The sequence below is a fragment of the Myxine glutinosa genome, chromosome 7 (assembly GCF_964187855.1).
Source record: "Myxine glutinosa chromosome 7, kmMyxGlut1.1, whole genome shotgun sequence".
Lineage (NCBI taxonomy): Eukaryota > Metazoa > Chordata > Myxini > Myxiniformes > Myxinidae > Myxine > Myxine glutinosa.
In genome coordinates, this window is record NC_136267.1 from 125,619,399 (window position 1) to 125,645,935 (window position 26,537).

A 26,537-nucleotide genomic window follows, 5' to 3' on the forward strand; every position below is an offset into this window, starting at 1 on the left:
TAAATGGATTGCAATCTCTACAGCATTTGATATTTATTCCGTCTGTGAGTACTTTCACACCAGTTTATCCCTTCCTACTGGCTATCCAATCCAACCTCTTATGACTGGTACACTGAATTATGTGGTTATTTGGTTGCGGTCAAGCAGCATGCTTTCTCAACATGGAAAGCTAGCACATCAGGCAACTTTGTCACTCCGTAAGGCTCATAATGAGTGTGTCCATCCTTACGCAAGCTAGAAACACATAATCTTCCGAATATCAAGACTGAACTCACCAACTGCTCTTTCTACAAATCTCATTGGCATCTTGTCATGCCCAACTCTCATGTATGCCCCTCGTTCATCCCCTCACCAACCTCAAAAGTTTGTTGACAGCATTAATATGGAGTCTGCTCAAAAAATGTAGGAATATCAAGATCAATTGACAAGTTTTGACCAGTCTCCAAAGGATAGCTTTGGTCTAGACTGAGGGGGCAATAAAATAGTTGTAAAGTTCCTTACTGTTTTTCCTTATAAATATGTTTTAACAACATTTGCAGTGTGTTTGTGTTGGTTGTCATGCTGATAAACAGACTTGTCACCCATTAGCCTCTTTCCTGATGGGACACCATGGTGGATTAGGGTCTGCTTGTACTTGTCTGCATTTATTGTTCTGTCAATTCTCTATTATTTGTGTAAAACTATTATTTTGAGTGTCGTTACCTCCACCACAGAAGATGGATGGAGGTTATGTTTTCACCCCTGTTTGGTTGTCTGTTTGTCTGTCTGTTTGTTTGTCTGTTTGTGAACAGGATATCTCAAAAAGTTGTGGACATATTCGGACAGAATTGCAGATGTTCTGGCTTACCGTCCTTCCTATTGATAGCGCAGGAATTCCCATGGATAACGCCTTGCAAGTGAAACACCGAGATGACAGTTTATAGCTTGGTCGACATTCTAATCCAGGCTAGACAGCGTAGAGGCGAGTGTTAGCATATCTCTCGGCTATTTTGTCGACCAAAAAAAGGAGATGAGATGTAAAATGTCTTTTTCTTTTTAATTTGCTTCCAGTTGCAGCCTCCGATGGAGACCGGTTTACCGAGGCTACTACTTGTGTGAACCCTCAGTTGGCATATGCGAGCCCAAATATACTTTAATTTTATTTTCTCGTCAGATAGTGTCACATCAAAACATTATTGGAAGTCGGACAATACAAAGAAATCGTCACAAAAGAGGTTCATTTTCAATTTTAATGTTTTGAGAAGAATTTGCTAACCTCATTGTATTTTATTTGCTTTCCTTGGCTTTGATCTGTTTGTTTGAGGTAAATGTTATTTTTATGCCGTTCCCTTTTTTTCTTCCCAGTACATTGTTTTTAAATTTGCTGTTTTCCAAACAAGAGCCAGGACATACAAGTGATTGCAATTTGATTCTTGCCAAGCATTTTCTTTATTTTCTGTAATTGGGGTTGTTGTTATTTTTTTTATTATAAATGGTTAGCTTGGTGCAATTGGGTTTCTTTGTGCAAGGAGATTGATATTGATCTATGAGGAGAATGCCATTGATGGAATTCTATTCATTATCCCTTAGACATCTTTGAGCTGGATTTCTTTGAGCGAGGAGTACTTTACTGGAGGTTCTTTAACATTTTTCATGATTTGGGTTATTTGTGAAAGATTTGTTCACAGTCGTGTACCGTAGCACTTTATTTTGTATACATAGTCAAGGCTCGTAGAAGAAGATTTTACCAGTGATCAGTTTTTTTAGTTTTTTTTAGCTTTAGTTTTTAGTGTTGTGTTACAGTTGCCTATGATGAGTAGTCTCAGTTGGATTGTTATTGTATATTGCTTTAGTCACTCAATGTGCGCATGGACCATTTGATCATGAATTGACCCTCATATTATGACCAGTTCCAAGTTGTCACTACTCTGTGGTTACAAGGGCTAAAAAGCATTTGTAACTTGATCGCTTTTATTTCTCCTTCATCTAAAATGCAGTGAGGTTCAGTGGGTTAACACGGCCCAAAGGCACATTGCTTGTTTGTTTTGGGTTTTTTTTAAAGGATCAAAATCCCTTCATTTGTGCCGCATGATTGGTGTACTGGATACATTACATTGTGGGGCCTTGTACCATTTTATTGTAGAATGTGATCATTATGGGGTTTCGGAATACTATACTTCTACTGCTATGATGGCGTCAATGGCTCCAATTATTCTCACCTTCTTGTGGGGTAGCTCGTCGAGTTTTTTGGCCTAAATCTTTCTGGAACCGACTGACCATGCCTGTCGTTGGACTGGAGCTGATTGAGGCACGAGTTTGGCATTTTTCCATGTGTTGGTGAAAACTCACCAACTTCGCAAAATACACTGTGGGATCTGAAACATCCACCAACGGGATGAGGCTCACTGTTTTCTGCTCACTGCTCACATAAGGCTCACTGTTTTCTAGGTCTTGAGTTAGTACCAGATGAGTTAGTACCAGATCATAAAACCAATTAAAAACCGCAACATAACTTGTATGGGGTAAACAAGTTTTTTTAAATTATTCTACAAATTATCTTTTTGGATCTGCACTTTTTGAAAAAGCTAAATTGCTTTGCAAATTCAATAAAATATCTAACTTTGCTAGTTTGTAAGAGTTAGGATTTTGTTCCATCTGCCTAAACAATGTGATTGATGTGTGTATATAATTACTGTAAGTATGGTATTGCGAAATCACTTCCAAACTTTGAATGAACCCTCTAAACTTGCACGTGCATATTTCTCCCACACTTCAAAGTAGTCGGTGCTTTGCACAAAGATCCTTTTTTGACATTTTGAATGCTGTACAGCAGGCTTTGATGCAGTACTATTGTGAGGGTCCTTGCATCTATCAGCATGACCACACAACTTGTGTCTGTTAGCAGTCGGTTAAAGAACAAAAATGTGAAAATCTCAGTTACCAGCCCACAATCCACCACCGATCTCTGAATGAGTAAGGGCACAGGACAACTTGATGTCTGATATCGGCCAAATTTTGGGACAAAGTGCTGGTCATAATTTCAGAGCTTTGCTTGTTGCCAAACCCAAAATAACACCCTTTATTGGAAATTGATGAAACAATTGATGGTTAATAACCATGTATATTACCTCACTTTGTGCTAAAACTTTTGGTATGTTGTTAAAAGAGCTACGTGTGTGCGAGTGGACATGCATGATTGTGTTTGTGCGTGCATGCATGCATGTACGCACATGCGCTCACATGTCTGTGTGTGTGTATATGTATATACAGTCACGTGAAAAAGTAAGTACACCCCATGTAAAGTTTTGACTTTTTCAACATATTTCAACATACAGCTATTTGATCTTCATTTCAACAATATTGATAGGTAAAGGTCATATAATATAACAAATATCATGAAACATTTACATTTTGTAGTCCATTGTATAATTTAAATAAACATAAATGCAAATTTCGCATTTGGAAAAAGTAAGTACATGGTGAAAACATTTTGCTACCTCGGAGACATGCTGAATGGAGAAGGTGGATCAGACTCGGCAACGGTTGCAAAAGTGAGATGTGCATGGAAGAAGTTTCGGGAACTGAGTGGCGTGCTGATGAGGGGGGGAGTGTCGTTGAAGCTGAAGGGAAAGGTGTATGCTGCATGTGTGCGAAGTGTCATGATTTATGGGAGCGAGACATGGGTAATGAACGTAGAGCAGCAACGAAGGCTGGAAAGGGTGGAAATGCGAATGGTTCGGTGGATGTGCGGAGTATCGTTGAGAGAGAGGAAGACAAATGATGAATTGCGAAAGATGATGGAAATAGAGCCTGTGATTGATGCTGTGAAGAGGAACAGGTTGAGATGGTTTGGTCATGTGTTGAGGAAGGATGAAAGTGACTGGTTGAGAAGAGTGATGGAAATGAATGGAGAAGGAAGTAGAGGACGGGGAAGACCGAGAAAGACTTGGCTTAAGATAGTGGAAGAAGAAATGCGGGCAAGGGGGTTAACAAGGGGAGATGCAGAACATAGGGCAAAATGGAGAAGATTGTCATGGGGACCGCAAGGCTAACCCCTGCTCTAGCAGGGAAAATGGCCTTAAAAGGCCTGTTGTTGTTGTTGTTGTTGTTGTTGTTGTTGTTGTTGTTGTTGTTGTTGTAGTAGTAGTCATTATAACGGAAATTACAGATACTAATATAAGTGTGTGTGTGTGTGTGTGTGTGTGTGTGTGTGTGTGTGTGTGTGTGTGTGTGTGTGTGTGTGTGTGTGTGTGTGTGTGTGTGTGTGTGTGTGTGTGTGTGTGTGTGTGTGTGTGTGTGTATGCAAGTTGCTGTTGTTGCCTGCTATCTCTCCATACGTGAATGGGTTTCAAGAGATGGAGCGGAGACCTACCTCCGTTAACGTTTGATTGTGTTCTTTTTTTCCCCACTTCCTTTTTTTTCTCCTTGCTCCCTGCACATCCTTTTCACTCTCATTCACCTTTTATTGTTGTCCCTCTCCTCTTTTGCCTCTCTGGGGGCTCACTGGTAACATAGCATTGAGTAGGGATTTGTGTTTGGTTGATAACTCAACCCACATGGTTTCTCACTCAAAAACTTTGAATGCCATATTTGGGATCTTTGCAGTCTTCATTTGCAACATGTACCCTGACCAATGAAGTCGTCCCTCCTGAATATTTTCCACGTGCTATTTCCTTTTCTCTCTTATCTATCTATAATTCCAGTAATCTCTGTGTGTATGTATGTATGTATGTATGTATGTATGTATGTATGTATGTCTGTGACCGCTGTTTCTCGACAACCACGGGTCCGATATACTTTAAACTTGCCAGGTATATTGCTGGGGACCCGAGGATGTGCCTTTTCAAGGTTTCATATTAATCGGACAAGTAGTTACCGAGCTATGTCCAAAAAACGATTCAACCAATCAGAGAGCAGCGAGCTATCACGTGTGCCGAACGTGGCGAACAGACTCTGCCTCGGACGGCACATTTGAGAGCGTATTCATTTATTTCACGTTGGCAAACTATGTTGCCGCTATGTTGGCGTTAAACTATGTTTTAAAACTAATTAAAACTAATTTGCGATTCTTTCGCTTTCCTGCGCGTTTGTGCATGCTATGGCGATTTCTTTACCAAACTCCGCAAGCCGTTCGCTTTGGACCAAACCATTTCATGTAAATAGAGGGGCGATTGTCACCGTACTCGCAAGCCGTTCGCTTTGGACCAAACCATTTCATGTAAATAGAGGGGGGGGGATATAATTTTAGATATACATATATATAGTACGGGCATGCCCTAGTATATATTAATTTAGCATCTTCTGTCATCTTGATGCTTCCAACAGTTTTCTCAGCCAACTCACTTCACCAGTCAAGATGATTTATTTCCCACATTATAAAACACAGACATTTGACATCCACTGGCAATTCAATACCCAAATATCTGAGAAATGATCACTGCAGGGATCAGGATTCAGGGATCAGGCTGCATATCTCCAATAATATAATTATATTGTATCAAACCCTTCTTGCATTATCATTGAACATATGGATCACATTTGGCACAAAAGATTGGCCATAACACCATAGGGTATGTGGAACCCAAAGCTGAATGCCTGAACGATTGAAACTAAAACAATTATGGAGTGGGTATGATGGGTCTTGCATCATCTTGTGAACTTTAAATAGAACCTCTGTCATCATTATCCTTCGTTCATCTGTTTTCCTCATGACTCAACACTTAGAACCACCGTCATTGTTATCCTTCGCTCATCTGTTTTCTTCCTGACTCAGCACTCATAATCATCATGGAGTTTGCTTCTAACCATCGTCTCATATATTGTTGTTTATATGTGCTTGAAAATATATTAAATGTCCTTCTGTATGTTCTTAAGTTTTACAAGTGCAGCTGCGGCTAAGCCAATGCTTATGTTTATATCCTGACATTTAACATCTTCTTTTGTTAATCACCCGAAGTAGGAAAGGTTTCTACCTGCTCCAAGTCTTCACCTTTTGTTACCCCCACCACCTCAGGTGGAAGGAGGTTATGTTTTCACCAATATGTCTGTTTGTCTGTGAGCAGGATATCTCAAAAAGTTATGGTCGGATTGGGCCAAAACTTGGTGAACAGATTGGGTGTGTGACGAGGACAAACTGAATCGATTTTGGTGAATATCTGAATCTGGATACTAGAATTTTTTTTAGTGATTTTTCACCATTGAGAGGTAGGGCCAAAATGATATACGTAGCATGTTTGTCTGTGAGCATGATATTTCAAAAAGTTGTTGACGAGTTGTGACAAAACTTGGTGGATGAGTTGTGTAGGTGAGAAGAAGAAGCCGATTTGATTTTGGTTCAGGTCTGAATCCAGATTTGGCCTGTCAGTGAGATACCAAACGTAAACTGTTCAGCCTGGTGGAGGTAAGCGCTCTACCGAGTAGCGTTCTAGTTTATCGTCAAAACCTTGTCGATTTTACTTTTGGTCATAACGTTTGTCTTTACAAATCCTAAGGTCAGCCTTTTGCTTACATAATTGTCTCTAACTGTTATTTTTTGTGAATTGAAGTGTGATATTCAGTAAGTTTTTCTTTTTCGTTTTTAACCTGAAGCAAGCATGATTACGCCATTTATGATACTCAGTGAGATTTATGAATGAAATAATCAAGTTTATGATACTCAGTGAGGAAATTTAAACTTGGATGTACACTACATGGCCAAATGTATGTGGACACCTGAACATCACACCCGTATGTGCTCGTCGAACATCTCCTTCCAAAATCATGGGCATTAATATGGAGTTGGTCCCCCCTTTGCTGCTATAACAGCCTCCACTCTTCTGGGAAAGTTTGCCACTAGATGTTGGAACATCACTGCAGGGATTTGCTTCCATTCAGCCACAAGAGCATTAGTGAGGTCGGGCACTGATGTTGGGTGATTAGGCCTGGCTCGCAGTCGGCGTTCTAATTCATCCCAAAGGTGTTTGATGGGGTTGAGGTCAGGGCTCTGTGCAGGCCAGTCAAGTTCTTCCACGCTGATCCCGACAAACCGTTTCTGTATGGACTTTGCTTTGTGCACAGGGCACTGTCATGCTGAAACAAGAAAGGGCCTTCCATAAACTGTTGCCACAAAGTTGGAAGCACACAATCGTCTAGAATGTCATTGTATGCTGTAGCGTTAAGATTTCCCTTCACTGGAACTAAGTGGTCGAGCCCGAACCATGAAAAACAGCCCCCAGACCATTATTCCTCCTCCACCAAACTTTACAGTTGGCACTATGCATTCGGGCAGGTAGCGTTCTCCTGGCATCCTCAAAACCCAGATTCCTCCTTCGAACTGCCAGATGGTGAAGCGTGATTCATCACTCCAGAGAACACGTTTCCACTGCTCCAGAGTCCAATGGCGGCGAGATTTACACCACTCCACCCGATGCTTGGCATTGCGCATGGTGATCTTCGGCTTGTGTGCGGCTGCTCGGCCATGGAAACCCATTTCATGAAGCTCCCGATGAACAGTTGATGTTCTGACGTTGCTTCCAGGGGCAGTTTGGAACTCGGTAGTGAGTGTTGCAACCGAGGACACGATATTTGCACGCTATGCGCTTCAGCACTCGGCGGTCCCGTTCTGTGAGCTTGTGTGGCCTACCACTTCGCAGCTGAGCTGTTGTTGCTCCTAGACGTTTCCAGGTCACAACAACAGCATTTACAGTTGACTGGGGCAGCTCTAGCAGGGCAGAAATTTGAAGAACTGACTTTTTGTTTTTGTTTTTGTACACTGAATCGAGGCTCGTGAAAGAGCTAACATTTATTTCACAAAAAAAACAGCCAGACAAACAAATTTTATAAAAAGAGGGAGCGGAAGACAAGATGGGGAGAGAAGGGGAAGCACACAAACACAACATTTTAAAGCAGGGAGATGTTCTGGAGGGATAGGGCTTGGGGGGGAGGAGGCGTGGGAAGGGAGGGGGGGGGGGGAGGGGGGGTTGGGAGAAGTATAAAACACAAGGACACCAAGGACTTCCAGGACAGAAGTTGGTATTTCAAAAAAGTGGATTTGGGGTGAAATTAGCGGGGGTAGAAAAGATCAAGGTTTTGGATGGGGGAGGATAAGAGATGGTGGTGAACAGCTGTTTTAAAGACCTGGAGGGTGGAGTGGGATTGAAGAGAGTGAGGGAGTTTGTTCCAGAGGTGGGAGAAAAGAGGAATGAAGGAGTGAAGGTGAGCAGAGAGTCTTGATTTTGGCAGTTTAACCATAAGGGGGTTGCATGCAGATGTTGTGTGACCTGTAGGAATATTTGGGGGACAGAGCCCAGAGAGAGCTGGGGGGGCAAGGCCAGAGAGGAGTCGGTAGAAGACGGAAAGACCACCAACCTACCTGCAGTGAGTGAGTGAAAGGCCCTTGGAGTTAGATCCATCGCGGGAGATTCCAATGATTCTGAACGCTTTGGTTTCAACAGCGTGAAGACGAGCTAGGTGTGAGGCAGGAGCACCAGCCCAGAGGGGAGAGCAGTATTCCATTGAGCTGCGGATGAAAGCCTTGTATGTGGTGAGGAGCTCAGGTGTGCCAAGGAAGGACTTCGCACGACGGAGGATGCCCAGTCGGCGACTGGCTTTGGAGGCCAGATTTGAAATGTGGTTTTCCCAGGAAAGATCATGGCAGATAGTGAGACCCAAAAGCTCGAGTTACAGAACTTCTTGGAGAGGATTATTCAGAAAGTGGATGGGAGGGCTGTCCAGTCGGTCTTTTTGGAGAGACATCGTAAGAGTGTGAGATTTGTCAGGATTGAAAGACATGTTCCACTTGTTTGCCCAGTCTGTGATTTTGTCCAGGTCTGCAGAGAGTGAGGAGGCTGCAGACTGCCGATCTGAGGGATGAGGAATGGGAGCGACAGAGAGTGGAGTCATCAGCAAAGAGATAGAGAGGATTTTCAAGAGTGTCAGAGAGATCATTGATGAAGACCAGAAAATGCACAGGGCCCAGAACACTGCCATGGGGAACTCCAGCCTGAACAGGAAGAGGAGATGACAGAAGCCCATTCAGGGCCACACGTTGACTACGACTAGAGTCTAAGTCCGCCAGCCATGTGTGGAGATTTCCATGGATACCAAAGGAGGAGAGTTTGGTGAGCAGAGTGGGGTGCCAGACCGTATCGAAGGCATGTGATATGTCAAGGGAGACGGCTCTAATTTCCTGTTTGGCATTGAGTACTTCCATCCATTGTTGAGAAAGCAGAAGCAGCATGTCCAGAGTAGTGTGACCAGGTCTGAAACAAAATTGATGATCAGAGATCAAGCCATTGGAGAAGAGGAAAGATTTCATATCTGAAGCAATGATGGATTCCATGACTTTGCTGATAATTGGGAGAAGGCTGATTGGTCTGTAGTTGATCGGATCTGTTTTTGCACCTTTTTTGTGCAAAGCGGTGATGTTGGCTGATTTCCAAGCAGATGGCAGATGACCTTGAGCAAAAGAGAGGGTGAAGAGAACAGAGAGAGGGAGTGAAAGAGCGGAAGAACAGGATTTTAGGACCCGTGGGCTGATGCCGTCAGGTCCAGTTGCAGAATCAGAGTTGAGTGTTGACAGAAACTTTTCCACCTTGTCAGGAGGAAAGGACACAGAGTCCAGGAGCAGCTGGGTACGACTGGGTACGGTGGGTACAGAGAGGGATGGGTTTGGGACACAAGATTTAGAGGCAAACACAGAGTTGAGGCACTTGTTGGAAAGGTTGCATTCTATGACGGTGCCACGTTGAAAGTCACTGAGCTCTTCAGTACGGCCCATTCTACTGCCAATGTTTGTCTATGGAGATTGGATGGGTGTGTGTTTGATTATATATACTTGTCAGCAATGGGTGTGGCTGAAATAGCTGAATCCACTAATTAGAAGGTGTGTCTGCATACTTTTGGCCATGTTGTGTATGTTATCATATTCTAAGAAATGCTTTAAAAGTTGTGAAATGTGGTTTGTTGTTGTTGTTGTTGTTGTTGTTGAATCTTGTCACTTCATTTTTATGATTTATTTGTTTTTACCGAATGGTGGAAGCAGAGAATATAATAGCCTTGCTATTTTCATTTTTTCTTTTTTGTTGTCACGCTGTTGTCACGTTTTGATGTTTGAGTGGTTTGGTTTCATCCCTCGGGAGCTTGTGTTCATTAAAGTCACGTTGCTTTTAGTTTGTTTTTTAACCGTTTCCTAGACTCGAGGAAGCCATGAAGGATAAGTATGTTGGGACCGGAAAATAAATCAATCTGCTATTTTCCCTTCTTCCCAGAGTAGAACATAATGTAAACTTGTATTCGGTATTAATGTCCTGATTGAGTGCTGTTCTAACAAGCCTTTCTGTTAAACTTCCCAAACATGGTCATGTAGATATGGCTGAAAGGTGGGTCTGTCGGTTTCAAGTGTGGCTTTGTACAGCAATTGATTGTCAGACAGGTATTGAAATGTGCACCCATTGCTGGCTCGACTCATGGCTGGTGTTGAAACAATACCACACCTTGTCAGTGTGATGAGAAAAAGTCAGTCTCGTGGGCTTTTATAAATGGCAAAGCTGTGGCAAAGTGAGCCCATTAGTACCCCTTGTTTAAATCATTTTGGTTTGGCCTGTGCACTTCCTTGCGGCCACATGGCATGGCCACCCGTATGGATTTCTATAAACAATGTGCGGTTTGTTAGCAGTTTTTGTGTTGTTTGCGATGGTGAAATCTGGACGAAGGAGGGTGTATGAATTTCTGATTCCTGCTTTTGGGTCGCTGGATTTCATTGTCCTAGTTCAATGCTCTGTAACTGAAATGGACTGCAGGGCCTGCTCCTGATCCGCATATTAGTGTCGCCTTTAATTTAATTTGCATATTCCTTGGCTGATTCAGTTGAAATGTTTCTGGACGATTTAGACTCACTTCTAACGATATCACTTCATTGAGAATTTTTAACATGTAGCTTCTACTTCCTGTTTTTCCACATTTCCCTTTATTCAGGGTTTCGATAATCCGTGTGCTTTGTTGTACACTTTTTAACTATCCCTTCTTTTGGGAAAAATATTTTGTTTAGAACTAAGGTTATTTAAGTGTTTCAATAGTTGTTATTGACGCAGCATTTATGAAAATTCTAACTTGTGTGAACACAACTTGTGAAAAGAGACACTTTGAAATTATCACACAACTTTCAATTTTGTTTCACCTTTGCAAATGAGCATACCTGAAGCATTATACACAATTGCTAGTAAGAAGCCCATCAAAAATGACCGGTTGGAACAGTTTATTCATTCATTCATCCACGTGAGCATGCCAAAGTCTGAAGCCTCGGCCTCGTGTCAGATTGTGCTTATATCTTCTTTATTTATTAGATATTCTATGGATGTAAATGAACACTCATTTTACTCTGCGTGCATTGCACATCACGTGCATGGAATTTCACCTCCCTGCACCCTGTATTTATTGTTGTTCAAAAGAAAATGCTTCTGTACACCGCCTTCGAGGCTCGGTTTGCAAGCTACCGTCTACAATTCCGATAGAAGAGATGTAATTACTCTTTCATGGAGAATGTTTTTCAAGTTTGTTTTTTCCTCAAAAACAGACCGCAGAGAACATGCATTCGTGTTTAAAGATTGCCCTTTAAAATCTACCCTTATGAAGAGGGACAGACAGACATCTGGACAAACACACAAACTGACATTGTGTTTTATTATACAATTATTACTACAATGATTTTATTGCTGCTCTATGTTTCACAGATCTTTCCCTTCCTCCATTTTAAGTGCGGTACATTGTTAAACTTCGCCTTGAAATTTGACTGATCCAAAAAAAGCTCACGATGGCTGGGTTTATTTGATTGCTTCATTTGTCAGCGATGCCTACACATAGCAGTACAGTTTAATAATGGGAAGGAATTCAGGCAAGACATATTTAGAATTGTCGGTACATTGGGCTTGGCTTGTGTGGAATGAAATACACATTCGTCCCATGTGTGGAATTGGCTCCATACTGTGTATTTCAGCAAATCATATACTTTGACGGCATCGCAAAGTATCTATTTTAGAGGTGTGTTTTACGCACCTTCATACATCAGCAAGTACAACCCATCATCACTTGTTGTTTGTCTCTTTCATGGATGAAAGGTGTGTGTGTGTGTGTGTGTGTGTGTGTGTGTGTGTGTGTGTGTGTGTGTGTGTGTGTGTGTGTGTGTGTGTGTGTGTGTGTGTGTGTGTGCGTGCGTGCGCGCGCGTGTGTGTGTGTGTGTGTGCTTTTAACTCAGAATTCAGAATATAATGATTGTATAACATCTGTTTACCAGGTCATTCTCAGCAGAAGCTTCACTACACAGAAACACCTCGGGTTCCGGATTGCACAAGCCTGCCATCCACTGCTTCAGCTTTGTTAAACGATGGACAAAACTCACACACACACGGTACGACAGCAACAAATAGAGTACTTGGCAAAACATTTCACCAAAAGTTTTCACATATCTATAACAGCATGCAGTGCATTTGCTGGGAGATGATTTTGGAAAAAGTAACATTTGGATGTTTAAAAATGGCTTTAGCTTCATCCTTCCTTCTTTAAAATTGAAATGGAAGGACAGTATTTCGACAGGTAAATATCTATTCTTATTTTTGTTGATGTAATGAACTGATGGTTGTATTTGTTGATTGAAGTGCACACATGGCCTCTGCTGATTGACTAGTTTCCACTCCTGCTCCGAGTAATTGTAACAAAATCCTTGGCAGTTTCCTCTGCTTCCGAGGTGACTTGGAACTTTACCCTGTCCTTCCTTATTCTGCTTTCCATCTTTACCCCTCACCCTGCTGTGAGGTCACTTGGGGTTTTCTTATGCCAAAGTGCAATTTTCTGCTGCTGCTACTTCTCTTCAATATCTGGTTTTTGTTTCCTGAACTTTTCAGTCTCGCACGAGTTAATGTCAGTTGTAAGGCTGTAAGCAGTGGAGTTACACACTTAAAATGTGACACTTTAAAGTCTCACTTATAGAGAAGCATCTACAAGAACCTCTTGTGTGATAAAGAATCCGAGGAATAATATTTGTTCATGTTCGAGACGGGTTCAAAATATGTCCCTTCTGTTCCTGTTATATGAGCTACACTCTCAGTTGTCGTATGACTCCCAATTGAGTTGCTATCTATCATGTTTAAATTTCTTTGAATTGTTTCTTCAAAAGCGGCATCACTTTTTATTCACTTCCTGGTTACTGGTGATGGTTACGTGACGTTGCTTTTTATAATGGCTATAAATCAGCATGGTACACGAGTCCTACACAACCTTTGCTACTTTGGAACCGTTTATACTGTGCTTGTTTGTTTATCCAGATTAAATAGTTATTGTGGTAAAGGCAAATGAAAATCATTATTGTGGTAAAAAACACATTATTGTGGTGAAAACACACCTCAAACCCCCCACCCCCCCCTCCCCCCTCCTCCTTGCAGCACCTTGTAGTTTGTACCCATGACCTGACAGTGGCTACCCCCAGAACATTTGCCAAATTTTAGTGCAGATTTGCCCAGTCGTTATTTTCTTAATCCTTCGCACCATGCATTCCACACCAAGCATTCCACACCTTTTATCTTGTACACCAAATATCTTGCACACCATTACTTCCACACACCTCAAACACAATTCCGTTTGTCTCCACTCAAAACTCCTCAAACACACAGCATCATCTATCTACCTAATTTCCCATACAACTCGTGCTTCCCTCGTCGTCCCTTTACACTATGCACACCCTTTTTTTTTAACAACCACCTAAACTCTCTACGTCCCCTCTACAGTTCAGGTGTCCAACTTAATTCTTGTCCCTAAGGTCTTCTAAATCCCTAACAATTATCCTAGCCCTCCCTCGGCTAGCTTCGGTGCCCCATGGAGGCAACCATTGCTGGCCCCTCCATGTGCCTAACACTGCCATCCCCCTAAACTAGTGCTCATGCCCCCCCCCCACCATTCCCCCATGTGGGGTACACTACTCTCACCAGTCCTCTACACTATGAACCCCTCCATGTGGAGGTACGTTGTCACGGCTCGGCCTCGAAGGGCTGAGCGATCCATGCGGGTGGTTGGTCGCCTGTATGTTGTGTCCGTCCGGCATTCACGATCTGCGTGGGGAGGGATTGATGGGCCCAGGTGCTGGGCTCCATCCCTGCGCGGGGCCTTTCGGTCCCACGCGTGATGACCCAACCGGTCACGGTCAGCGCACCTCACCCGAAAAGGTGCGTGGCTCCGAAATTCCGAACCACCCCTCGAACCCGGCCGATCGCCTCTGCCGCCAAACGGCGCCAACCATACAGTGCGGGGGCCGGAGGCACGAATCGTGCACGCCGGTTCTTGTGAGACCGACGCGGCACCAATCCCCGCCGGTCCCTGCAGCACACAACTCACCGGGGGCTCACGTATGCTATCCGTCCCACTAAGGACTACCCCGGTCGGTGTCGATGCCTGGGCCGTGTCCTCACCACGTGCGACCCACTCCACACTCGCACACCCAGGCGCACACGTGCCCCTCACACACTCCGCTATCGCATACTCGGTGCACACCACCCAGGTGCACACGCGCCCTTCACACACTCCGCTATCGCACTCTCCGGTGCACACTTCTCTTTTACACATTCGGCCATCGCACACTCCGGTGCACACTTTTCTTCTACACACTCGGCCATCGCACACTCTGATGCACACTTTTCTTCTACACACTCGGCCATCGCACACTCTGCACACTCCCTCTCCTCGCACTCCGGTACGCACTCTCTCTCATACTCCGTACCACTCTCCCACCGCACAATGGGCCCTTCGTGAACGCCCGGGTCTCGCCTCTCTCCCAAGCTCGCCGAGCACCCGTTCGTGCCAAACACATCCCACCATTAGCGCCACTCACCTCGGGGCTCTCCTTCCCCTGCTTCTCCGCCAGCACCTGCAAACTTTTATTGGGTCAGCAAGCACGGCATCATGGTGCGAACACGAACTTTGTACATGCTCCATTTCCACCTCCCGTGATTCACTCCTCGTCTCTTCTGTCTCTTCAGCCCCAATTGTTTCTTCTAACACGACGATCGTCGGTGCCCCTAAAATTTCCTTTTCCAACTCAGCCTTCGCCGCCCCCCCCCCCCCCAAATTTTCTTTTCCAATTCGACGATCATCGGCTTCTCTACACCCCGCATCACTACTCCCATAGCCCCCGTCAATTTGGCTGTGCTCTGCTTTATCTCACTCCTCACGCGTTCTCCGCAGCGCTTCACCCCGTCGCATACCACCGCGACGTCCCTGCTCATCCTACGCCCAATCTCCTCCCCCATCTTTTCCATATCCCTGGTTGCTTTCTCACTATGCACCTCAAAGCATGTTCTGATTTGCGCCATTAATATGCCCATATCCATTGGCGCCGCAGGCTCGGCCTCCGCCGCCACGTGCGAGGCGCCACCATTTTCTTCACCAACTGCCGCGCCCTCATCAGCTTCCTCCACTACCAACTCTTCCTGCTGGTCCTGGGCCATTAATTCTCCCTCATCTATTACTCCCACCGGCATTTGGTCGTTTTGGCCAGCCATTGTACGAATTTAATTTGGTTTTAAAACTAAATTTCGTCCACTCGTAATTTCGAGCACGTGAAGCGCACTCTAGTTCCAAATATCCCATTCCCGGACACCAATTTGTTGCGGATCTCGAGCCCGTCGACTTACAGAGGGGGGTTAAACCCTTTTCCTCCTCGGGCCTTTGAGTCCACGAGGCCGCTACCCACTTTACACTCGTGGGGCGGATTGCGGAGCAATTCCAGCCGCCACCCCCGTAGCAAGCGTGTGGAAGGGTATCTGGTCGAATCCCCAAGTACCTTCTATACACACGCCGCCACGAGAACGGGGACTGGACCTCGCACAAGTCACGCTAGTCTGATACGCCCGAGCGGTTTGCGTGTCACGTGACTCATGCCGTTAATTCTTACTGAACCCGATGGAGCGGTTTATTCGTACAATGCGAAGCCAATGGCGGGAAAATACGTGAACTGCCAAATGGATGCAAAAGAACACAGGTTTATTATTACAATGTACAATGTACAATGATCAGGGCAAAGAGACACAGGGCAGAAACATAATGTCCTTAACTTAATCCCCGGACAAGGGCCCTTTCACTCACGCGGGGAAAGGAAGGAAGAAGAAGGATGCGCTCAAAGCGCGGCCGTTGTTGCCGTTCGCCCCGGTCAGCTCGCTGGGCGTGTCCCTGGGATTTTCGCAGCACGTGCAGGGAGCCCCGGGCAGGGAGATCGTTTGAGTCTCGGGCCCCTGGAGAGATCGCCCTCGAAAGCGCTTATAACAGGGGCAGAATGCAGACTACAGGGAGAGTTCGTGCTTTCGATCACAGAGGTCAGAGAGCTGATCACAGAGAGCCTCGATCACACGCACAGTCGCTTCAGAATCCCGGGACAGAGAGCTCAGAGACAGACAGTGCTGGAGGCAGAGAGAGAGAGAGAGAGTTCGGGGATCCGGACCGGGTTTTATAGCCCCTCCCAGAGTCCCACCCGAATGTTCGAGGCACCTCCCCTGGCTGCCGTCGCTGGCCACTCCCCTTTAGTTCCCACTGGCTGCTCGCCGCTTACCGGCCACTCCCCTTCAGCTCCTGCCTCAGGCCTCCCAGACTTGTTCTGGGCGTAGCACATGGCATTCCAGCCCAATGAACAATGAAGCCTACCCTTACGTGCCTGCTTCAACGCATACTAACACAGGAAAGGAGACTATACTTAACATTGAATAAGACATAACTGAACAAAGCGAGGCTACATGTTGTGGTGCAACTAACTAAGAGGGGGGCTTGCTTTTATTCTCAAAACTGCAACTATATATATATATATATATATATATATATATATATATATATATATATATATATATATATATATATATATATATATATATATATATATATATATATATATATATATATATATATATATATATATATATATATATATATATATATATAAAAATAAATAATGTCTGGTGGGGTAGTGATATGTAGAGCAGATAGATCTGAATAGGTAACGTGCTTCGTCTGTCGCGGTAAGGAATCTGACCTTGTAATTTCATGTGTAGGCGTTTTGTCGGTAAGATGTACACTTGTGAACCTACCAGGAGGTTCGTGTGTTAAGTAGAGTAAGGGATTAAAGAGTAGCGCCCTTGTATGTCTCACCTGGTCAGCCAAACCTTTGTCCCTTTTGGCACCGCAACCACTTAGACACTTAGTTAGGATCTTTATTGCAACACTAAATAATGCCCTTCCCTGACATGACTGTGAAAGAGAACCAGCAAAAGGAAACCAGGCCGGGACACCGCCGATAATGGCCGCCGCCACCTACATCTCCGGCAGACCTATCCACCTCAAGTAGGGAGCGAGGTTGGGAGGCGCGGTGGGCGTGGGCCTGAGGGAAGCTGGGAGGTTCGGTGGAAGGAACTGATTGGTTGGCAGCGCGCCAAGGCTGACGTCACCTGCCAGCAGATATTAGCGAGCGCCGAACGCGACGTGGCAGTGAGTCTTGAGACGCAGTTTGTTCGAGAAGTGAGTTGGAAGGACGGAGAGAGACTTGGCAGTGAGTGAGAGAGTTGCCCGAGTTGAGGAGTGGAGAAGAGTTTTCCCAGCCAGAGCAGTTGGCAAGCGGTGCAGACAGAGATCCCGGCCCTGTCAGTTGCGAGCAGTTGACCAGTTCGGTTCGCAGTTCACGGTTTGAGTTCAAAGGCCCGGTGCGATCCGAGTTGGCTTGTCGACCGTGCGCGAGGGTCGACCTCTTGGTACTTGGTGCTCGGTGCTTTGGAGCTTGGAGCGAGGCATGCCGCTGGACGAAAGGAGCCGCGTGTGGGCAACGGAGATTGAAGATGATGGACAGATAAGACCGAGTTGCGCGTTCACAATTGCATGACGAGACATTTCTTTTGGTATTCACATGTCCCTCGTTTGTATTTGAAATCTGTCGTGTGGGGATGTCCCGATTATGATATTTATTACCGGCGCGTGCTTTTCCTGTCCCACCATTCTTTGCAATAAACCCTTGTATTATTTTTCTGCACATAAACCTGAACGCAGTTTCCGTGTGGTTGATTTTAACAGGTGCTGGAGGCAGAGAGAGAGAGAGAGAGAGTTCGGGGATCCGGACCGGGTTTTATAGCCCCTCCCAGAGTCCCACTCTCGCAGGGGTCTCGCGCCCCCCTCCATCCTGCACGCTTTGGTGTAGCTATTGTTTTTGGAATCCGCCATTGAGTTTTCGCCTCGGGGGCTAAGGCCTTCGCGATCGGCATCCGTGACCGCCTGATATTAATCAAAGGCGGTCGCACGGCAATATATATATATATATATATATATATATATATATATATATATATATATATATATATATATATATATATATATATATATATATATATATATATATATATATAATATATATATACATATACATATATATACAGTGCGTATCACAAAAAAGGTAATCCGAATTCAAGGGGTTAATATGCAAAGGATATTAATTTTGACAATTTACATGTGGTTTACTAATTAAGAGGAGATCCTCAGCTTTCCATTGATACCTTCCATGCATCATTGCTGTCACACATGACCGAGTACATGTTTATTGAAAATGACAAGTTCAAATCGCATTTTTACAAGTTTGGCTCATCGATGCAAGTTAGGATAATTGGTGCAAAATGAATGTCAGATGTAAACTTTTCTCAGGAATGATTGGCCTTTATGCACCCACACCTTCAACATGTCCACCTCCCCTTTCAACACAAAGCTCACGGCGGTGGAGCATGCCCTGAACTGCTCATCTCACCATAGCCGGGTCATTGCGCAAAGCATCCACTTCATGTCGAATACGGCCCTGCAATTCGTCAAGATCACGGGGAGGAGTTACGAACACCTTGTTCTTTAAATGTCCGCAAAGGAAATAAGCACATGGTGTGAGGTCAGGTGATCTTGGCGGCCATTCCACTGCATGGTTGAGGGCGATGACTCGGTCTCCAAAGAGTTCCCTCAGTCGATCTCGGACAGGGATAAGACGATGTGCTGGGGCGCCGTCTTGGGCCCACCAGAGATATCTGAAGACACCATGAACCTGTCGCTCAAAGTTCTCCTCCAGCGGTGGTAAAACTTCATCACTGATCATCTGCAGATACCTGTTACCATTGACATTCCTTTGAAAGAAAAATGGTCCAATCACCTGACCACTTCCACAAAGTCCCAACCAAACAGTCCACTTTTGTCGATTCATGTTGGTGTCAAAATTAATTCCGGGGGTTGTCCTGTCGGTGCATATTCAAGAACATTATGGGTATTGACCTTGCCGTCCATGGCGAAAGCAGCTTCGTCGCCGATCACGAGATACCGCAGGAAATTGACATCTGCTTTCCAACGTGCTATCAACCATCCGGCAAGAACCAGCCTCCTGGCAAAATCCCCTGGCGTAAGTTGATGCCGGATATGAATCCGATATGGATTTTGGTGGAGGTCCAGTCTTGTGTTTCGGTTGAATGTTGCCTAAGGCAATCCCGTCCCATTTCGTCTTGCGCTGGTATACCTAGGATGCTCCAATATTTGCTGCCTTACTGCTGCAATGTTCATTTCCGATCGCCCAGTGCGCGTCCTACCAGAATTCCCCTTGTTGCGGTGAAGGCGAGTGCCATGCTCTTGGTATTTTCTAACATTCGCCCAGATGGTTTTGGCTGCTGGAGGCTCCCGTTCTGGGAAACGTTCTCTGAACGCATCATGAGTTTGCTGCAAACTTCCAGTTTGGTGAAAGGTTGGAACCATGAAGGTCTGCTGTTCAGTCGTAAGTTGAACCATCTTTTCAATGACTCAGACTGTCTCTAAACCCATACACTGTAGGCCCATCTTAAATACCCATCTTAAACAAAGGATGATGCAACCGACGATTACCAGACCAGCTTAACAATTTTACATAATCAACTTGGCAGTCGACAAGTAATGCGTCCACTTAAAACTGTCTTGCGATTAGCCAAACTTGTAAAAATGCGATTTGAACTTGTCATTTTCAATGAACATGTACTCGGTCATGTGTGACAGCAATGATGCATGAAAGGCATCAATGGAAAGCTGAGGATCTCCTCATAATTGGTAAGCCACATGTAAATTGTCAAACTAAATAAACTTTGCATATTAACCCCTTGAATTCGGATTACCTTTTTTTAAATACGCAATATATATATATATATATATATATATATATATATATATATATATATATATATATATATATATATATATATATATGTATATATGTATATATGTATATATGTATATATCGATATATATATATATACAGTATATATATATATCAATTACACCTTCTGGGAGAATGTCCTGTGTACAAATACACAGGACATATATATATATATATATACAGTATGGCTCAATTACACACTACCCTATTTATCAGAGATAAGGAGGAATTTTTTTTATATATCTATCGATTTATCTATATATCTATCTATCTCGATATCTATCTGTCTATATCCATCTATATATATATATATATCTATGTGTATATATATATATATATATATAGATGGATATAGATAGATAGATAGATAGATAGATATCGAGATAGATAGATATATAGATAAATCGATAGATATATAAAAAAAATTCCTCCTTATCTCTGATAAATAGGGTAGTGTGTAATTGAGCCACATCCTATTCCAACATGATGGTGCAGAGGTAGCACAAACTGCCTATTCTGGGTTAAATTCCCGATCCAATTAGAAACTGTTGATTTGGTGTTTCACATGTTTATTTTTGTATACTTGATTGAGGCTCATGGTAGGGAACAAAATGGAAAGGGGGAAACACCAACAGCAGGGTAGAAGTGAGATCGAGGGGAGGGGGGTGAACAAGCTGCACACCTGCTGAATAAATCACAGCAAGAAGAGGAAGGGCAAAGTGGGGATGAAACAGAAAAGGAACAAACCAACTGACAACTAACACACCAAAAGAGGTGAGTCAAACTCACCTTTCCAGACAGACTAACACACCAACAGAGGGGGAAAATTACAATAACTTGGAAATGGGGAGTGCTTGGTAATTGGTTCACTTGGGGGTCGAAGAAGTCACTTTTTTGAGTATGGATGGGGGATGATCTGATGCAGTGGTGAACCACTTTCTTGAAGCCCTGGAGGGAAGAATGGGACTGAACAGATTGGGGAAGTTGGTTCTACAAGCGTGAGAAAAGAATAACAAATTAATGGAGATGAGCAATGAACCTGGATTTTAGGAGTTGAACAAAGAGGGTTACTTGCAGACCGTGTGCATTTTGTAGAAACCTGTGAGGGACAGAGCTAAGAGAGTATAGAGGGTGCAGACCAAAAAGGAGACGGTAGAATAGAGTCCACCACCCTGCCTGCGATGCGAAAGTAACAAGCCTAGACACTCTTGTTGGTAGCAGGAGATGCCAATGATTTTGAATGCCTTGCTCTCGACGTCATCAAGAAGGGCAAGATGTGAGGTAGGGGAACGAGCCCAAAGGAGAGAGAGCACTCCATCAAGCTGCGAATGAAGTCCTAGTAGATTGTCAAAGATTGTTCTTCATCAATGATCTCTCTGACTCTCTCGAAAATCCTCTCTATCTCTTTGCTGATGACTCCACTCTCTGCCGCTCCATTCCTCTTCCCTCAGATCGGCAGTCTGCTGCCTCCTCACTCTCTGAAGACCTGGACAAAATCACAGACTGGTCAAACAAGTGGAACATGTCTTTCAATCCTGACAAATCTCACACTCTTACTATGTCTCTCCGAAAAGATCGACTGGACAACCCTCCCATCTACTTTCTCAACAATCCTCTCCAAGAAGTTCTGTCGCTCAAGATTTTGGGTCTCACTATCTGCCATGATCTTTCTTGGGAAAACCACATTTCCAAGCTGGCCTCCAAAGCCAGTCGCCGACTGGGCATCCTCCGTCGTGCGAAGTCCTTCCTAGGCACACCTGAGCTCCTCACCACATACAAGGCTTTCATCCGCAGCTCAATGGAATACTGTTCTCCCCTATGGGCCGGTGCTCCTGCCTCTCACCTAGCTCGGCTTCACGCTGTTGAAACCAAAGCTTTCAGAATTATTGGAATCTCCCGCGATGAAGCTATCTCTGAGGGCCTTTCACTCACTCACCGCAGGCAGGTAGGTGGTCTTTCTGTCTTCTACCGACTCCTCTCCGGCCTTGCACCCCCAGCTCTCTCTGTGCTCTGTCCCCCAAATATTCCTACAGGTCGCACAAGATCTGCCAGCAACCCTCTGATGGTTAAACTGCCGAAATCTCGGCTCTCTGCTCACCTTCACTCTTTCATTCCTCTTTTCTCCCGCCTCTGGAACAAACTCCCTCACTCCCTTCAATCCCACTCCTCCCTCCAGGTCTTTAAAACAGCTGTTCACCACCATCTCTTATCTTCCCCCATCCAAAACCTTGATCTTTTCTACCCCCGCTAATTCACCCCAGATCCACCTTGTTTGAAATTCCAACTTCTTTCCTGGAAGTCCTGGCAGTGTCCATATGTTTTATACCTCTCCCACCGCCCCCTTCCCATGCCCCCCCCCCCCAAAGCCCTCGCCCTCTCTCAGATCTCTCGATGTCTCCATGTCTCTCGGTCCCTGCTCTCAAATGTTGTGTTTGTGTCCTTCCCCCTCTCTCCCCATCTTGTCTACCGCTCCCGATGTTATATGTTTTATGTGTCGGTTTGTCTTTCTGTGTGATTAATGTTCGCTCTTTCACGAGCCTCGATCTTGTATACAAAAAAAAAAAAAAAAAAAAAAAGGTTTATATTGACCAAGGAAAGACCCTGCACGATGAAGGATGCCCAGTCAGCAGCTGCCTTTGAAGGCAATCTTGGAAATATGGTCTTCCGAAGATAGATAATGGCTGATGGTGAGGCGCAAAGGTTCAGTGACTTAACCTCTTCAAGTAGTTTGTTGAGGAAGTAAATGAGAGGGCTTGTCAAATGGTCCTTTCGGAGAGACGAAGTGAATGTGTGTGATCTGTCAGGGTTGAAAGACATTTTCCAAGTATTGTAGCAGCTCCTGATTCTGTTTTGGACCAGCTCTCGAGGTGGAGCCTTAATGCATCATAAAATGTGCTGTCCTTCAAATGACAGTTAAGATAGACATCCTATCTGCTAGCATTGGATGGTGGACATGAAAGATCCCATGGTGTATTTGATTAAGAGTTGGAGAGTTACAGTCATGGTCAAAAATATTGGCACCCTTGCACTTTTTTCAAATAACTCACAATTTTCTCTAAAAATAAGTTTAAATTGACAAAAGTATTTGGTCTCCACAATTAATTTCAGTTAACATCACAGAACCTTTGTTTTTCATTCAGAACTTAATATATCCTTCAATATCAGAAAATATAAAGAAATGGCATTGATAAAATTATTCACACCCGAGACTTCATATTTAGTAGCACAGCATTGGACAAAATAACTAAAGTCAAGAGCTTCCTATAGCCATGAATGAGCTTCCTACACCTCTCTACTGGCAGTTTGACCCACTCTTCTTGTGCAAACTGCTCCAGTTCTCCCAGATTTGAAAGGTGCCTTCTCCCAACTGCTGTTTTCAGATCTCCCCACAGGTATTAAATGGGATTTAGATCTGGACTCATTGCTGGCCACTTCAGAACAGTCCAGTGTTTTGTCTTGAACCATTCCTGAGTCCTTTTTTAAAACTGTCTGTTGGGGTCATTCTCCTGCTGCAAGACCCATGACCTTTGACGAAGACCTAGCTTTCTGACACTGGGTTGAACATTGTGCTCCAAAATGCCTTTGTAATCTCCTGATTTCATGATGCTATGCACACATTCAAGGCACCCAGTGCCAGAGGCAGCACAGCCACCCCAAAACATCACTGAACCTCCTCCATTTGTCTTTTTTTGACTGTAGTTTGACTGTGGGGAAGATGTTCTCTTCTTTGAAGGCTTCATTTTGTGTTCTGTTTTGTTTCTTTGAAGAGATTTTGTACACAGGACATTCTCCCAGAAGGATTTTGGCTTGTTCAGGTGTGTTTTGGAAAACTCCAGTCAGGCTTTCTTAGCAGTGAGGTCCTCCTGGGTGTCCTACCATAGAACCCCCTTTCATTGAGTTGGCGACGTATGGTGTGAGTTGAAACGGTCGTACCTTGTGTCTGAAGGTCAGCTTGAATCTGTTTGGCAGTTGACAAGGTGCTTTCTCCACCATTCAAACAATTATTCGCTGCAATCTTCGTTCAAGTTTTCTCTTGCGGCCACATCCATGCAGGTTGGCTACAGTGCCACGGGCCTTAAACTTTCTGATAACATTGCGTATGGTGGGCACTGGAACATCAAGGTCTCTGGAGATGGACTTGCAGCCATGAGATTGTCCATGCTTGGCCACAATCTTGTGTCTGACCTCTTAGGACAATTCTCTGGTTTTCTTTCTTTTCTCCATGCTCATTGCGGTACACACAGTGGCACAAAACAGCAGAATGATTCCTTTTCTCCATTCAAACTGGTTGAATAAATGATTTTTTATATTGCAGGCACCTGCAACTCACCACAGATGAGTTCAATTCCAAAGCAAAGGAGAATCACCTGCTTTAAATCTAAGTATTTCTAACAACTTCTTAAAGGTGCCAATACTATTGTCCAGGCCATTTTCGAATTTCTGTGTGGAACAAGCTAAGATTTAGTGAATTTTTCAGCTTTTTTGTTTTATTCCACTGCAAACCAAAGAAATACATGTGTGGATGCCAAAATATTTTTTTCATTTCAATAATTTTCTGGAAGAAATGGTGCATTTTTTTTTTTTTTTTGTGTGTAGAAGATTGAGGCTCCTGTAAGAGCTAACATTGATCACATAAAAAGAAACTGACACATAAAACAGGATAAAGGGAGCGGGAGACAAGATGGGAAGAGAGAAGGAAGCACACAAGTGCAACAGCAGAGAACAGGGACATTTGGAGATCTGTGGGAGGGAGAGGGCTTGGGGGAGGGGCATGGGAAGGGGGGGGGGGGGAGGGTGGGAGAGGTATAAAACACATGGAAACTGCTAGGACTTACAGGAAAGAAGTTGGTATTTCAATAAAGTGGATCTGGGGTGAATTAACAGGGGTAGAAAAGATCACGGTTTTGGATGGATATGAGATGTGGTGAACAGCTGTTTTAAAGACCTCGAGGGAAGAGTGGGATTGAAGAGAGTGAGGGAGTTTGTTCCAGATGTGGGAGAAAAGAGGAATGAAAGAGTGAAGGTGAGCAGAGAGTCTTTATTTTGGCAGTTTCACCATAAGAGGGGTGCTGGCAGATCTTGTGCGACCAGTAGGAATATTTGGGGGACAGGGCACAGACAGAGCTGGGGGAGCTAGGCCGGAGAGGAGTTGGTAGAAGATAGAAATACCACGAAGCTGCCTGCGGTGAGTGAGTGAAAGGTCCTCGGAGTTAGCTTCCTCGCGGGAGATTCCAATGATTCTGAAAGCTTTGGTTTCAACAGCGTGAAGCCGAGCTAGGTGTGAGGCAGGAGCACCAGCCCAGAGGGGAGAACAGTATTCCATTGAGCTGCGGATGAAAGCCTTGTATGTGGTGAGTAGCTCAGGTGTGCCAAGGAAGGACTTCACACGACGGAGGATGCCCAGTCGGCGACTGGCTTTGGAGGCCAGATTTGAAATGTGGTTTTCCCAGGAAAGATCATGGCAGATAGTGAGACCCAAAAGCTTGAGTGACAGAACTTCTTTGAGAGGATTGTTCAGAAAGTAAATGGGAGGGTTGTCCAGTCGGTCTTTTCGGAGAGACATAGTGAGCGTGTGAGATGTATCAGGATTGAAAGACATGTTCCACTTGTTTGACCAGTCTGTGATTTTGTCCAGGTCTGCAGAGAGTGAGGAGGCTGCAGACTGCCTATCTGAGGGATGAGGTATGGAGCGGCAGAGAGTGGAGTCATCAGCAAAGAGATAGAGAGGATTTTTCAGAGAGTCGGAGAGATCATTGATGAAGACCAGAAAAAGCACAGGGCCCAGAACACTGCCTTGGGGAACTCCAGCCTGAACAGGAAGGGGAGATGAGAGAAACCCATTCAGGGCCACACGTTGACTACGACCAGAGAGGAACTCCGCAAGCCATGTGTGGAGATTTCCATGGATACCATAGGAGGAGAGTTTGGTGAGCAGAGCGGGGTGCCAAACCGTATCGAAGGCACGAGATATGTCAAGGGAGACAGCTCTGATTTCTTGTTTGACATTGAGGACCTCCATCCATTGTTGAGACAGCAGAAGCAGCTGTGCATTATTTGAAATGGTACGAAGTGCTTCCTCTTTTGAAATGGCACGAAATTATAAATGGTGTATTATTTGAAAAAAGGGCAAGTGTGCTAATATTTTTTGCCACGACTGTATTGGTGACCCCCTTAACAAATGATAAATCCCTGTTAATATCACCTTCAGTCAAACATCAGGCCTGACAAGTCCATTCGTGGAAGATTTGGGTTAGAGATTATTTGGGCTCACCCCACAAGAAGGTGGGAATAGTTGGGGCCTTTAAAGATTGGGCCATCTTAAGCTATTCATCCTAAGGAGTCAGCTTGTTTGTGGAAATATCAT

General features: G+C 44.4%; 1 protein-coding gene across 4 annotated transcripts in view; it reads left to right on the plus strand.

Annotated features, from left to right (window-relative positions):
- The window catches only part of LOC137431634 (protein TANC2), a 384,138-nt gene that overhangs the window by 130,355 nt on the left and 227,246 nt on the right, over positions 1-26,537 (plus strand). For all 4 annotated transcript variants that reach the window (XM_068123171.2, XM_078782260.1, XM_068123170.2 and 1 more), the window contains one exon: positions 12,248-12,361. In XM_068123171.2, coding sequence (XP_067979272.2) covers positions 12,248-12,361 — 114 coding nt within the window. The remainder of the gene's footprint in view (positions 1-12,247; positions 12,362-26,537) is intronic.